The 16,103-nt window shown below is 51.6% G+C and overlaps 1 protein-coding gene across 3 annotated transcripts in view; it reads right to left on the bottom strand.

The window, feature by feature from the left end:
* Positions 1–16,103, bottom strand: part of rorb (RAR-related orphan receptor B) — a 347,074-nt gene that overhangs the window by 38,747 nt on the left and 292,224 nt on the right. For all 3 annotated transcript variants that reach the window (XM_085986234.1, XM_085986226.1, XM_085986244.1), the window contains one exon: positions 14,374–14,495. In XM_085986234.1, the coding sequence (XP_085842360.1) occupies positions 14,374–14,495 (122 nt within the window). The remainder of the gene's footprint in view (positions 1–14,373; positions 14,496–16,103) is intronic.

Below are 16,103 nucleotides of genomic sequence, written 5' to 3' on the forward strand. Positions count from 1 at the left end.
CAGGAGAAGAGAGCCTACAACAATAGGGAGAGGCAGAAAACTGGAGGTGGCCCTCCAGTCTTCAGTAATTTTACTCCAGCAGAGGAGCATGCCCTCAAAATCTCTGAAGTTACAGAGCTGCTGGCAGTGGGAGATGGAGAGAGAGGGACCTCCCAGCAACCTAGTGACAGAATTAAATCTCATACAGCCACATGGCGTACAGCTGTCACTCATATGGTGACTGATTTCAGCATCCAGTGAAATGCCATCATGTGCATAATGGTAACGTTAACCATTCTTATCTTAACACTTCTAATTCATCTCTTTACTCTCCCACAGGTCCATCAAGTGCCCCCCCCACCGCCCACAACTGTCCAGCCACAGGAGGAAGGTGACTCTTCAGATGAAGCTCCAGTCTCTAAGGGTGCACTGTCAGCAGACCCAAGCACACCCAGTACCAGCGAAGATATGCGCACCTCGGTGGGTCCTGTGTGAGATAGAGTAGCATTGCCACATGATGTCTCACACATCACAAGTGACCAAGAGCAGATGCTGTTGACAGGGACAGCAGCGGAGAGTCCTCACCGGAGGGTGCAGGGCGCTCCAAGCTCTGCTGAGATGCATGCAGATGCTGAGCCTCGGGGGGCTATTGAGAAAGAGGGTGATCTTGGAGGGGCAGCAACAATTGCATGAGGCTCTGGCAGCTTTTGCAGCCGTGATGTGTGCAAATGTTCAGAGAATGGAGGAGTCCATCTCCAACATGAGCACCACCATCTCGCAGGTGATGATGATGATGTGCTGTTCCATAGAAAGGATGGCCACCCGCATGGAGCAGCAAATGCACCAGTCCAACGAGAACATGCTTGCTGTGAACAACAGCTTGCAGACACTCATTGACCTCATCTCGAGGAGGGATATTAACGTAGACTTGGGCCTTCATCGCCCCAATGATGTGCAGCAAGGTGCTCTCCAGCTCCTTGCCCTTAGGGAAGTGCAGGTGGCCCATGAGAGGGATGATGCTGAGAGGGGACATGGAAGTGGGGGCTCTTCTCAAAGCGCTCCCACTTCTCCTCCATTGCCTCCCCCTCAGTCAGAGCCCCACATGCTGCCTCAGATCCCGATGGCTGAGTCTGCCCCTGCATATTCCCAGGAGGAGCAGTCTTTGGCAGGGCCTTCACAGGATCCAAAACCCAGAGGACGTCTAACAAAAGTGTCAAAGTCGTCGCAGCAGGGAAGTGAGCAGCCTGTCTCTACCTCTGCTGAAGCCACAGGGGTTGCACCTCGTAGAAGCACCGGAAAAGAAAAAAGACACAATTGTAAATGCACAAGGGTATGCACATGGGTGTATGAAAAAATGTTAGTGTTAAGTTTCAGTTATACTTATGATGCACATAAATTTATTTCTTAGCAACACTTTCCCGTCTTGTCCAGTTTTGCCTGCTACCTGGGAAGTGGCCTTGTCACTTGGAGTGAATGGCGAGACATTACTTAACCTCGAGCTATGGGGGTTTGGGTGAGAGGAATGACTTTGTCATTGTAGGGCTGCTTTGTGGGGCCCGATTTTCTGGATTGTGCGGGAAATGTTCGGGTTCCCTGAATGTGGGGCTCCGACCCGAAAAAAATGGGTCAGCCAGCTGGACGCAATTTTCCCTCAAGTGGCCAATTAAGTTCCAGCATATAGGCAGCCTTGCTAAGTGTCCATTTCTAGTCAGTAAGCCCCGCAGTATGATGTCATCATTCGTGGTGCTTTTAAAGTGTCCAGCAAGCTTCTCCACCTCTGCAGGCTTTTCAACCAATGTTGCACAATAGCAGAGGAGCCTGCACCAGCTGCTACCAGCGGCAGAGGCCGAGCTGCCGCCAAATTCAACAAGACGTCACTGCAGACCTTGGTGGATGGGGTAAGGGCCCACAGGGAGGTCCTCTACCCTTGCTCAGGGAGGAAGAGGCCTCCCAAAGAGTCCAGGGCTGCCTGGATGGAGGTGGCAGCAGAGGTAAACTCTCTGGGAGTCACCCGTCGCACCTGGATGCAGTGCAGGAAGCGCTTCCATGACCTTCACCGCACAGGGAAAGCAAGTACGAAGTTTCCATTACCCTCAACCTGATCCCCATTGCCTTTCCCCAACAGCACTCAGCTTCAGCAATCTCTTCCTCCACATCCCACTTCACAGTCACATCCATGCATCCTTACCCATTCCATCTCTCTCTATGCTCACATTCACATAACTATTCCACCATCCAGTCTTGTAAATAGTTTTAATGCCATCATTTTCCTGTACATAAAAAATCTGGTAGCAGCTGCTGCAGTTATGGCGTCTGTCATTTGGCGAATGGAGATATCACATAGAGGCCTTAGGATAACTTGCAGATGTCAGCAAGCTGGTCAATAGGTAGGAAAGTGTAGGCATGGGCCACTGTCCATGGTCAGTTAAGAAGCAGTGAGGCTGCAGTGTTTGATGTACCAGGCTACGCAAATCTGCCCAGGATGAGTGCGTTCCTTGCATTCCGCCCAGCAATGTTCTCGCGCACTGGTGCCGCTGGTTGACGGGCCTCTGCAGGATGCTCGTTTCCATCCTCCACCTCCTCCTCCTCCTCCTCCTCCTCCTCCTCAGCATCATCCTCATTGGAGGCGGCTCTGTGAGGAGCCTCTTGGTTCTGCGGAATCGGCAAGCCACGACGCTGTGCCATGTTGTGAAGCACATAGCATGCCACGACAATTTTGGAGACCCTGGCTGATGAGTACTGTAGGGCTCCATCTGATCTATCGAGGCATCTGAAGCGCATCTTCAGCAATCCGATGGTTTTCTCGATAATGCATCTGGTGGTAATGTGGCTGGAGTTGTAGCGCTCCTCAGCTTCGCTGGCTGGTCTCCTCAACGGCGTCATTAGCCAAGAGCGCAGGGGATATCCCTTGTCTCCAAGTAGCCATCCTTGAAGTTCGTTTGGCAGACTGAAAAGCGAAGGCACAGTAGACTGGCGCAGTATGAAGGAGTCATGGCAGCTGCCAGGGAACCTGGCACAAACATGCAAAATCACCTTCTTGCGGTCACACACCAGCTGAACGGTAAGGGAGTGGAAGCCCTTGCGGTTGACAAAAACTCCTGGATTGTGGTGGGGTGCCCTAAGGGCCACATGTGTGCAGTCAATGACGCCCTGCACCCTTGGAAAGTCTGCCAGCTGAGCTAATCCACGTGCTCGCGCCGTCACACTTGCGCGATCCCTGGTGAAATGGATGTGATTGTGCGCGAGGGCAAAGAGGGCATCGGTTACCTGTGTGATGCAAGTGTGTGCGGCCGCCTGGGAGATGCCGCTGATGTCTGCTGCTGATCCCTGGAAGGAGCCTGAGGCATAAAAGTTGAGTGTGGTGGTGACTTTGATGGCCACTGGTAAGTAGTGTGGACCTGGTGCTCTGGGCCCCAGGTCTTGCTGCAGCATTGCGCAGATGTCAGTCACAACCTCTCGCGAAAGTCGGAGCCGCCTCTGGCACTGCTGCTCAGTCATGTTGAGGTAGCTGACCCTGTGTCTGTAGACCCTGTTTGGGGGGTATCTCCTGCACCGATGGCCTTCCATGCGCTGGCCCCTTCTGGCCTGTGCTGCCCCAGGTCACTGAGCCGCAGCCTGCCGCTCCTGCTGGTGCTGCTGTTGTTGCTGGCGATGCTGTTGCTGGAGTTGCTCCAGCCTTCTCTGCTGTTGGAGATCCTCTAATGCCAGGAAGGGAAGGAACAAAAGGCCTCCGTTGAGGAGGCGCTGAGTTAGGGTGGTGAGAGGGGCTTCCCAGGAGCTCACACTGGAGAAGTGTGTGAGGCTCCAACCTTCCACAGCTGTGCCTAAGCCTTCAAAAAGTTGCCCCAAGCCTTCAGCAACAAGGTCCTGCAGCCTGCAAATGCTGCCTGTTTAAATCTCTTCAGTCCTGATTGAGATGCAGCTGAAAGCAAGCAAGCCAACTCTGTTTACACCAGGTTTCATCAGCGGTGTTCCCACCAGGCGTGTTTTACGTGGGGGAAGCCAGAAAATTGCAAGGGCCCTTGAAAATAGGATTAAACATGCTAATAATTGGTCATTAGGCTCCCGCCGACCATTCCCGCCTGTGGTGGGCGGGACTGATTTGGGTCCCGCTGAAACACGGGGGCGAAAGTCGGGCAGGGCGGGCAATCGGGTGGGGTCGCGACCCCCTATTTCTGCGATTTTCGGCCCCCACCCGCCTGAAAACCCGCCCGACGGCTGGGAGAAAATCGGGGCCGTGGTCTTTTGGCATGGGTGGTGGGGGGGGGGGAGTTAGTACTGATTCTGGGAACCATATGGGTGCACTGGAGCAAGTTAAGTAAATCTGGCCATTATGAGGCCATCCCGAGCCTCCCGGGCAGCAACGTGCACCGCTGCTGGTGCCATCTCCATCTCAGGTTCCTCCTCCTTCTCATCATCTTCCACCTGTTTCACCTCCTCCTCCTCTGAAGAGGCTGTGTGCTGTGTGCCTTGCTCCTCCTGCAGCTCCAATCCTCGTTGCTGCGCTATGTTGTGCAGTACGCAGCATACGACGATGATTCTGGAGACCCTGGCTGGTGCATACTGAAGGGTTCAACCAGATCTGTCACGGCATCTGAAGTGCATCTTCAGCATGTTGATTGCTTGCTTCATGACACATCTGGTGGACATGTGACTGTCATTATAACGCTCCTCGGCCTCAGTACTTGGCCTCCTCAAGGGTGTCATCAGCCACGTCTTCAGTGGATAGCCCTTGTCTCCAAGCAGCCAGCCGGTAAGTCTGTTTGGAGGTGCAAAGAGCTGAGGGAGGGTGAACTGGCACAGCACGAAAGAGTCATGACAGCTGCCAGAGAATCTGGCGTACACATGCATGATGATCTTTTTATGGTTGCAGACGAGCTGCACATTGAGGGAGTTGAAGCTCTTGCAGTTGACAAACACCCCTGAGTGATGTGGGGATGCCTGATGGCTACATGTGTGCAGTCGATAACGTCTTGCACCTGTGGGAAGCCAGCCAGAGCCGCAAAGCCGCGTGCCCACTCAGTAACATTGGCTTCATCAGTGGCAAAGTTTACATAATTGGCTGACTTGCGAAACATGGCATCGGTCACCTGGGTGATGCATTTTTGGGTGGCCGACTGCAAGATCCTGCAAATATCTGCTGCAGATCCCTGGAAGGAGCCTGAGGCAAAGAAGTTGAGGTCGGTGCTTGTAGGTATTTGTATTTGTAGGGAAATGGTGTTAGGGAAATTGACGGGATTGAAGGCCGATAAATCCCCAGGGCCTGATAATCTACATCCTAGGGTACTTAAGGAAGTGGCCCTAGAAATAGTAGATGCATTGCTGGTCATCTTCCAACATTCTATAAACTCTGGAACAGTTCCCATGGATTGGAAGATAGCTAATATAACCCCACTATTTAATAAAAGGTGGTAGAGAGAAAACGGGGAATTATAGACTGGTAAGTCTGACATCAGTAGTGGGGAAAATGCTAGAGTCCATTATAAAAGATGTAATAACAGAGCACTTGGAAAACAGTGACAGGATCGGACAAAGTCAACATGGATTTACAAAAGCTAAATCATGCTTGACTAATTTACTGGAATTTTTTGAGGATGTTGCTGGTAGAATAGATAAGGGAGAACCAGTGGATGTGGTGTGGCGGAGACCACATAGGGACAGTAACACAATTCACTATGTTTAGCCAATGTAGTTATCGCTCCACGTTATGTACGGAACTTGGTTGGGTTATTGGGGCAGGGTCCCTTTAAGAGTTGTCGATTGTGTGATGACGTCATAGCCCTGCGACGAGGCCGAGTCCCTCAATCCATGCGGAGAGTTAATAAAGCTAACACGTGTTTTTCTTTGCTGCTACAAAAGTCTCGCAGTCTGTTGATTTCCAGCGACTCCTACATTGGTGACCCCGTTTCTCTTTTGGACGTTTCCAAAGACTTTATCTGAGATGGCGACGAACGCCGTTTCTCTCAAATTACCGGAGTTTTGGGAACGACAGGCTGCCGCTTGGTTCGCCGAGGCCGAGGCTCAGTTTGCACTCCTGGACATCACCGCGGACGACACGAGGTATTATTACGTCGTCTCTGCTCTCGGCAGCTCCACCGCGGCCAGAGTCGTGAGCCTGCTCGAGGACCCCCCGGAGCACCACAAATTTGTGACGCTGAGAACGCACCTCCTAGAGACTTTTGGACTAACTGAACCCGAGCGCACACGCCAGCTTCTCTCTCTACCCGGGCTTGGCGACTCCAAGCCCTCAGAACTGATGGACCACATGTTAACCCTCCTGGGCAAGCACAAGCCGTGCTTCCTCTTCAGAGAACTGTTCCTACAACAGCTGCCAGGGCAGGTACGGTCGGCTTTAGCCAACTCTCATATTAGTGATTTCCGCGCCCTGGCCAAGGAGGCCGACAAATTTTTCTCCGCCGGGCAACAGTACTGCGCGGCCATGCGGGGCTCTGCCCCCACCATCACAGCCCAACGGCAGCAGCCCCCAAACATGTGCTTCTACCACGCGCAGTTCGGCCCCAAAGCAGCTAAGAAGTGCCGGCCCCCGTGCAACTTTACTGCGTCGGGAAACGCGAAGGCCCACTCATTAGCTACCATGGCTGTCGGCCGTTCAGTTAGTCTGTTATTCATTACGGACACTGACTCTGGACGTCGTTTCCTCTGCGACACAGGTGCCCAGGTGAGCGTCCTGCCCACGTCAACCATAGACATACAGGGGGGGAATCACGGCCACGCCCTCGTAGCCACCAACGGCAGTTCCATCCGTACCTTCGGGAAATGGAGCGTGCTACTGTGTTTTGGCGGGCAGCGTTTCGCTTGGGACTTTGTTACAGCGAAAGTGTCCACCCCCCTTCTCGGCGCTGACTTCCTCTGCGCCAATGGCCTTTTGGTGGACGTCAAGAACTGACGTCTCGTCCACATTGAGATTTTCAGTTCGCTCCCGTGTTCGCTCAGTGGTTCCGGCACGACAAAGTTGTCCAGCGCACTCTCGGCCTCCGACGAGTTTTCCTGCCTCCTCGCCGGGTTCCCGGACCTCACGAAGCCCACTTTCTCGTCCGCCGCCACCAAGCACAGGGTAGAACACCACATCCCGACCACCGGTCCGCCTGCCTACGCCCGCGCTCGGCGCCTCGACCCAGGGAAACTCGCCATCGCTAAAGCCGAGTTCGACACGATGGAGCGCCTCAGCATCATTCGCTGGTCGAACTGTCTGTGGGCCTCGCCCCTCCACATCGCACTGAAACCAGGCAGCGGTTGGCGCCCGTGCGACGATTACCGGCGCCTCAACGATGCTACGACCCTCGACCGCTACCCGATTCCACACATCCAGGACTTTTCCGCCCGCCTGGCCGGGAAAGTTGTTTTCTCTAAAGTGGACCTCGTTCGGGGTTACTACCAGGTCCCTGTCCGGCCGCAGGACGTCCCGAAAACCGTGGTGATCACCCCGTTTGGGCTGTTCGAATTCCTCCGCATGCCATTCGGTCTCAAAAACGCTGCTCAGGCTTTTCAACGCCTAATGGACACCGTGTTACGGGACCTGCCATTCCTGTTTGTCTACCTGGACGACATTCTCATCACAAGCGCCTCCAGGACGGAGCATGTGTCCCACCTCCGGACTCTCTTCGAACGCCTCAGCCAGCATAGCCTAATCGTCAATCTGGCCAAGTGCCAGTTCGGGCTGTCCTCGATCGACTTTCTCGGGCACTGCATCACGAAGGACGGGGTGGTGCCACTGCCATCGAAAGTGGAGGCCGTGAAGGATTTTCCGCGACCCCTCACCGTGAAGGCCCTGCAGGAGTTTTTGGGCATGGTGAACTTTTATCATCGCTTCGTTCCCCGGGCAGCCCAGCTTATGTGGCCCCTTTACGAGGCCCTCAAAGGCAAGCTCGCCAAGCTCGCTGTCGACTGGTCCAAGGAGATGGCCAATTCTTTCACGGACATGAAAAGGGCCCTGGCTAACGCGACCATGCTGGCACATCCGTTGCCCGGTGCGCCGATCGCTCTCACCACAGATGCTTCGGACTATGCTGTCGGCACCATCCATGAACAGTGGGTCAACGGCGCCTGGCAGCCACTCGCCTTCTTCAGCTGGCAGCTCCGCCCCAACGAGCAGAAGTACAGCACCTTCGATTGCGAGCTTCTCGGCCTCTACCTCGCCGTCCAACACTTCTGTTTCCTGCTGGAGGCCCGCCCATTCATGGCGTTCGTGGACCACAAGCCGTTGACCTTCGCCATGGCCAAAGTTTCCGAGCCGTGGTCGGCCCGTCAGCAGCGCCAGCTTTCCTTCGTCTCCGAGTTCACGACGGACATCCAGCATGTGGCTGGGAAAGACAACCCCGTCACCGACTGTCTCTCCCGGGCCGCTGCCAGCGCCATACACCTCGGCATCGACTACACCCGCATGGCGGCCGACCTGGCCTCCGACCCGGATGTCCAGGCCTACAGGACGGCTGTCACAGGCCTTCAGTTAGCGGACGTCGCATTTGACGATGCTGGCACCACGCTCCTGTGCGACGTCTCCGCTGGGCAGCCACGCCCCGTTGTGCCCGGCAGGTGGAGACGGCAGGTTTTCGATGCCGTCCATAGCCTTTCCCACCCGGCAGGAAGCCATCACAGAAGCTGGTGGCGGCTAAGTTCATCTGGCACGGGCTCAAGAAGGACGTTCGTGACTGGGCCAATACCTGCGTGGTATGCCAGCGCTCGAAAGTGCATCGCCATACTAAGGCCCCGTTGGCGCCTTTCGCGGTGCCCGAGAGGCGTTTCGACCATGTTAACGTGGACCTGGTGGGGCCCCTGCCGCCCTCCCGTGGGTTCACCCACCTCCTCACGATGGTCGACAGAACCACCCGATGGCCGGAAGCCATCCCGCTGTCGTCAATAACGTCCGCCAATGTGGCTCGGGCGTTCATCAACACTTGGGTCGCCCGGTTCGGCGCCCGATTTGACGTCTCCTCCGACCGGGGGCCCCAGTTCACGTCGGAGCTCTGGAACGCTGTCGCCCAAGGCCTCGGGTTGAGACTCCACCGCACCACCACATATCACCCTCAGGCTAACGGGCTGTGCGAACGGTTTCATCGCTCCATGAAGGCCGCGCTCCGGTCCAGCCTCTGGGATGACAGTTGGATCCCGTGGGTCATGCTGGGACTCAGGACTGCCCCCAAGGAGGACCTCCAGTCCCCATCCGCCGAGCTCGTCTACGGGCAGCCGCTGCGGGTTCCCGGGGAGTTCGTCCCCAACGCCACGGATCCTTGGTTCGCAGCCCGTCAGCAGTCTGCCCTCCTGGACAACGGCAAGGTTTTCGCGTCGGTGCCCACGTCGCAGCACGGTCTCCCTCAGTCCCACGTTCCGCCCGACCTTCGTGCGGCGGAGTACGTTTTCGTCCGCCACGACACCCACCGGGGACCTCTTCACCCACCCTACGACGGACCATTCCGTGTCCTGGAAGCCGGGGAGAAGGCCTTCATGGTGGATGTCGGCAGTAAGCCGGACTACATTTCCGTGAACCGTCTTAAGCCGGCCCACCTGGATCTGGACCGACCCGTTGGGTTGGCTCAGCCCCCGCAGGGGGGCCGACCTCCGGCTTCTGTGCCCTCAGTGCACCACCGAGCGCCTGGGGACCCTCCGGCGACCCCCCGGTCCCCGCCCCGGACTTAAGGAGCCGTTTCGGCCGTGTGATCCGGGCCCCTCAACGACTGACATTGCCAGTTCTAGTGAATTCTGGGGGGACGTATGTGGCGGAGACCACATAGGGACAGTAACACAATTCACTATGTTTAGCCAATGTTGTTATCGCTCCACATTATGTACGGAACTTGGTTGGGTTATCGGGGCAGGGTCCCTTTAAGAGTCATCGATTGTGTGATGACGTCATAGCCCTGCGACGAGGCCGAGTCCCTCAGTCCATGCGGAAAGTTAATAAAGCTAACACGCGTTATTCTTTGCTGCTACGAAAGTCTCGCAGTCTGTTGATTTCCAGCGACTCCTACAGTGGTGTATTTGGACTTTCAGAAGGCTTTGGATAAGGTCCCACATAAGAGATTAGCGTGCAAAGTTAAAGCACACAGGATTGGGGGTAAGGTACTGTCTTGGATAGAGAACTGGTGGGCAGACAGGAAGCAAAGAGTGGAATAAACGGGTCTTTTTCCGAGTGGCAGGCAGTGACTAGTGGGGTACCGTAGGGATTGGTGCTAGGACCCCAGCTATTCACAATATACAGTATATAAATGATCTAGACAAGGGACTAGATCTATCTAATATCTCCAAGTTTGCAGATGACACAAAGCTGGGTGGTCGTGTGTGCTGTGAGGAGGATGCCGAGAAACTCCAGTATGATTTGGACAGGTTGGGTGATTGGGCAGGTGCATGGCAAATGCAGTATAATGTGGATAAATGCAAGGTTATCCACTTCGGTGGCAAAACAGGATTATTATCTGAATGGCAATTGATTGGGAAAAGGGGAAGTGCAACGAGACCTGGGTGTCCTTGTGCACCAGTCGCTGAAGGTAAGCATGCAGGAGTAGCAGGCGGTTAAGAAGGCAAATGATATGTTGGCCTTCATAGCGAGAAGATTCAAGTACAGGAGCAAGGATGACTTGCTGCAGTTGTACAGGGCCTTGGTGAGACCACACCTTGAGTATTGTGTGCAGTTTTGGTCACCTTATCTGAGGAAGGATGTTCTTGCATGGAGAGAGTGCAGCGAAGATTCATCAGGCTGATACCTGGGATGGCAGGAATGACGTATGAGGAGAGATTGGGTCGATTAGGCTTATATTCGCTAGAGGTTAGAAGAATGAGAGGGGATCTCATTGAAATTTATAAAATTCTAACAGGACTAGACAGACTAGATGCAGAAAGGATGTTCCCGATGGCGGGGGAGTCCAGAACCAGGGGTCACAGTCTAGGATTTAGGGCTGAGATGAGGAGAAATTTCTTCACCCAGAGCATGGTGAACCTGTGGAATTCTCTACCACACAAGGCAGTTGACACCAATTCATTAAATATATTCAAGAAGGAGTTAGATATATTTCTTAAGGCTAAAGGGATCAAGGGATATGGGGAGAAAGCAGGGACAGGGTACTGAATTCGGATGGTCAGCCATGATCTCATTAAATGGCGGAACAGACTTGAGGGGCCGAATGGCTTACTCCTGCTCCTATCTTCTATATTTCTATGTTTCTATGTGCTGACTATGACAGCCACTGGTAAGGAGTGTCCGCCAGGTCCTCTGGGCAGCAGGTCTTCCTGTAGCAAGCTGCAAATATCTGTGATGACCTGGCGTGATAGCCTGAGCCTTCTTTGGCACTGCTTCTCAGTCATGTCCCGGAAGCTCATCCTCTGCCTGTATACCCTATGTTGGAGGTATTGCCTCCGGTGTGCTGTAGCCCTGTGCTAACCCCCTCTCTCCTGTGGGGCATCAGGTCGTTGAGGAGAAGGCTGCTGGTGTTGTGGCTGCTGCTGCTGGTGTGGCTGGTGTTGTTGGTGCTGGGACTCGTCTTGGTTTGATTCTGAGGTCCAAGGGGAGACAGCATAAGTGGCACCCTTGCTGATGTAATAGATGCCAGGTAAAGTGGAGATCAGAGGCCCAATCCCTTAATGTAATGAGAGTGAGTAGCAATGTGGTGAGAGTGGCTTCCGAGGTTGCAGAAATGACCTGCAAACTCCTGACAGCTAAATCTCTGCACTAAATGGAGTCAGCAAGAGCCTTTCCATTAGGCAAGTAATCAGGTGTGATGTGGGCGTATTTATGTATTTTTCCCAGCTCTCAATTACTGGCACAATGACCACAGAGCTTCCACCTCCCCTTCACAGGCGAGGTTCCCGAGGTGCGTGAATCCTGTGCTCAAGAAGTTAAAGCCAAAACCTGATGTTAAAAGCCTCTTAAGGGTCTCTCAACAAGCATTTAAGTACTTCAATGAGGACACTCGCTTCTCCCGAGCGGGTACGTGACTTGCTGGAAACGTGCCCGAGTTAAATGAGGAAGACAGTGGGATGACAGCGGGTTCCCGACGCGCTGGCAATTTCGGCGATTTTTACTGCTGACCTGCCCCCAAACCTGCACGCTCGGGACTGGGAAAATTCCGGCCTTTGTGTCAATAGCTACCATAAGTAATTCTTAACTTTTATATTGTTCTGCCCTCGTTTTGTTCACTTTTCCATTCTTGTAACCTGCTTTTTGTCTTTACAGATAGTGACAGGGCTTCTGCGTGGTTCCAGCACTTTCTGCTTTGATTTCCGCTTTAAACATTTACATACACTTTGAGTGGATGATATATAAAACTTGATCATTTCTGTCGAATTATTTTAAATACAATTAAGACTATACAATTTTCCCCTTCCATCTATAATCTGGGCTTTTAACAGTCATTCATAGGTCACCTAATCACTACTTCCTAATTTATATTTTCTTCTATCTGGCTCCTTTCAAGAGTGGTGCAGTCCTGCACTATATCTCATGGCCCTTTACCTAGGTTTCTCAACATAATGATTTAAAATAAATCTGGCTGTAGCCCATTGCTGGTATAAACCACCAGTATAACTCCAAATCTTTGAACTGCATCTGCATGATTTTTTCATGGGTAGGGACAGCAGGAGCGATTCCACAATCTGGCACTCCCAGGAGGAGCATCACTCGCAGGGAGCACATCTCCGGAAATTGCAGGTACCCAGAGATCATTATCTTCTATCCATAGACAGAAAATCACAGGCTGTGCACCCAAAATTTCCCATAGTGCACTTCCTGTTAGCACCGTTCTTCGCTGGAAATGCCAGATCATGGGATTGCACCTAATATTTAATACGAATGAACAAGGAGCAGTCCAGGAATTAAAATTGAGAAGAAAGACTTGAAATTACATTTTGGCCTTGAAGCTTTCTTCAGATGGGACGTTTGGAAAAAGGAAATAAAAGAACAGGTTGTACATGGCCTTGATAAACCGGTAACTGGTGAAATAGATAAGGGAGAACCAGTGGATCTGGTGTATTTGGACTTTCAGAAGGCTTTTGATAAGGTCCCGCATAAGAGATTAGCACGTAAAGTTAAGGCACATGGGATTGGGGGCAAGGTATGACTTGGATAGAGAACTGGTTGGCAGATAGAAAACAAAGAGTTGGAATAAACGGGTCTTTTTCCGAGTGGCAGGCAGTGACTAGTGGGGTACCGCAGGGATCGGTCCTTGGACCCCAGCTATTCACAATATATATATATGATCTAGACAAGGGAACTAGATGTAATATCTCCAAATTTGCAGAGGACACAAAGTTGGGTGGGCGTGTGTGCTGTGAGGAGGATGCCGAGAAACTCTAGGATGATTTGGACAGGTTGGGTGATTGGGCAGATGCAATATAACATGGATAAATGTGAGGTTATCCACTTTGGTGTCAAAAACAGGAAGGCAGATTATTATCTGAATGGCAATAGATTGGGAGAAGGGGAAGTGCAACGAGACCTGGGTGTCCTTGTGCACCAGTCGCTAAAGGTAAGCATGCAGGTGCAGCAGACGGTTAAGAAGGCAAATGGTATGTTGGCCTTCATAGCGAGAGGGTTTGAGTACAGGAACAAGGATGTCTTGCTGCAGTTGTACAGGGCTTTGAGTATTGTGTGCAGTTTTGGTCGCCTTATCTGAGGAAGGATGTTCTTGCCATGGAAGGAGTTCAGCGAAGATTCACCAGGCTGATACCTGGGATGGCAGGAATGACGTATGAGGAGAGATTGGGTTGATTGGGCTTGTACTCGCTGGAGTTTAGAAGAATGAGAGGGGATCTCATTGAAACTTATAAAATTCTGACAGGACTGGACAGACTAGATGCAGGAAGGATGTTCCTGATGGTCAGGGAGTCCAGAACCAGGGGTCACAGTCTAAGGATAAGGGGTAGGCCATTTAGGACAGAAATGAGGAGGAATTTCTTCACCCAGAGAGTGGTGAACCTGTGGAATTCTCTACCACAGAAGGTAGTAGAGGCCAATTCATTAAATATATTCAAGAAGGAGTTGGATATATTTCTTAAGGCTAAAAGGATCAAGGGGTATGGGGAGAAAGCAGGGACCGGGTACTGAAATTGGATGATCAGCCATGATCGCATTGGATGGCGGAGCAGGCTCGAGGGGCCGAATGGCCTACTCCTGCTCTTATCTTCTCTGTTTCTATGTTTCTATGTAAACCAAATGGCCTTTTCTTATTCCACACTTTCTTATGTTCTTAAAAGTGACCTCACTTTTCTACTCTACTGACCCAGGTCTCACCTCAAGGAAGTCTGTTTTCCTTTCAGCACACTGTTACCAGCACTGTTATCATTTGCAGCCCCCATGCTAATGCAATCCTTGTGTCCTCCCCTCCCTACCTTTCTATGTTTCTTATTTGAACAGAAATGTAAATGTCCTCTGGAGACCATGGTTACCTTGTTTTGGTAAACTTTAATTTCTTCATATGTGTGCGTCTGCCATGCCAACTGCTGAAGCTCCTCCACCGTGTACTGACATGTCTCCAAGTGGGACTTTATAATATTCTGTGCGATACGATCTGAGGGATTGCAGTATATAAAATCAAGAAATAAATTAATTGCTAGACTCATACATTTAAATTCTGCTACCATGATGGCTTGCAGATGTGCACTGTAGACATAGCAAAAACTTCAGCTGGCAATTTATAATGGCCCTGAATTTGCAGTCGGCGGCGTACCTCCGGAGTACGCCTCCGACCTGCGAAATATTTCTGAACTTACCTCCTGGCTCCATAACTACGGAGAGTTCAGGTCTCGGATCCCAGGGACGCAGGCGGTTCGGAAGCATCCCTGGGATCACGTGGGCCAGGTCGTCCAATGAGAAAGGAGGATTCCATTTACGAACTGAATCCCCTATAAACGCTCAGCAGGCCAGGCAGCGTCCGTGGAGAGAGAAACAGAGTTAACGTTTCAGGTCTGGGACTCTTCGTCAGAACTGCTATAAACCCTAATGGAATCCCGAAATAATGAAACAATTTAGACGCTGCAATAAAAATAAATGTTCTCATTTTCAAAGTTAATTAAAAGTCCCTTCATTATAGCAAATAAAAAATAAAAACAAATTTTTGAAAACTAATTTTAAACATTTTTTATCTGGGTCAAAATTTGCATAAACTAATTTTAAGTGTTTGTGCAACATTTTTTATTTTTAAATTTTAAATTTAAGATTTATATTAACCCTTATGCTGGTGAAAGCAGGCCCTATGTCTGCTTTTACCAGGCATAAGAGTTTCGTGGGCATTTGCTGTGCAGAAGTTGGGCAAATAGCTCAACTCTGTGTCACCGGAAGCGATTTCTCAGTCGATTCGGTAGATCTGTCAAGACGTACCTTGACAGGCGTACCTTGACAGGCATACCTTGACAGGCGAACCTTGACAGGCGAATCTTGACAGGCGTTCCTTGACAGGCGAACCTTGACAGGCGTACCTTGACAGACGAACCTTGACAGGCGAACCTTGATAGGCGAACCCTGACCGGCGTACCTTGATAGGCGAACCTTGACAGGTGAACCTTGACAGGCGAACCTTGACAGGTGAACCTCGACAGGCATACCTTGACAGGTGTACCTTGACAGGCGAACCTCGACAGGCGAACCTCGACAGGCGAACCTTGACAGGCGAACCTCGACAGGCGAACCTTGACAGGCGAGCCTTGACAGGCATACCTTGACAGATCGCAAGTTCCGGGTTTACTCGCAGCGCATGCGGAAACCCGGAACTTGCGGGGCCTTTCAGAGGCTTATGATGGCATATGCTGAGTGTACTCCATCATCGGGACCGCAAATTTCATGCTAATATTTGCTTTTTAACACTTTAAAGACTAAGAGGATTATTGCACTGAAAAAGCTATGAAAATGTAACATTACCAGACTCTGCAATGGTACTACAGTTAGGTCTAGGAGGTCCTCTACATAAGAACATAAGCAATTTAGAAACAGGAAAAGGTCATTAGGCCATAGAACTTGGCCCTTTTTGACTGATCTTGACCCCAACCACCTGCCTTCACACCATACCTCTCTACCTTTTCTCTTTCCAGTAACACATCTAGGTAGTTATTTCTTGAACCTAATTATACTATTCATTTCAATGGCTCACCCTCATAATTTAATTAATGTCTTTACTTTCTGT

Source organism: Somniosus microcephalus, chromosome 1, assembly GCF_052327205.1.
Source record: "Somniosus microcephalus isolate GS21.2 chromosome 1, FLI_Smic_1.0, whole genome shotgun sequence".
In the NCBI taxonomy this organism is placed as follows: Eukaryota; Metazoa; Chordata; class Chondrichthyes; order Squaliformes; family Somniosidae; genus Somniosus; species Somniosus microcephalus.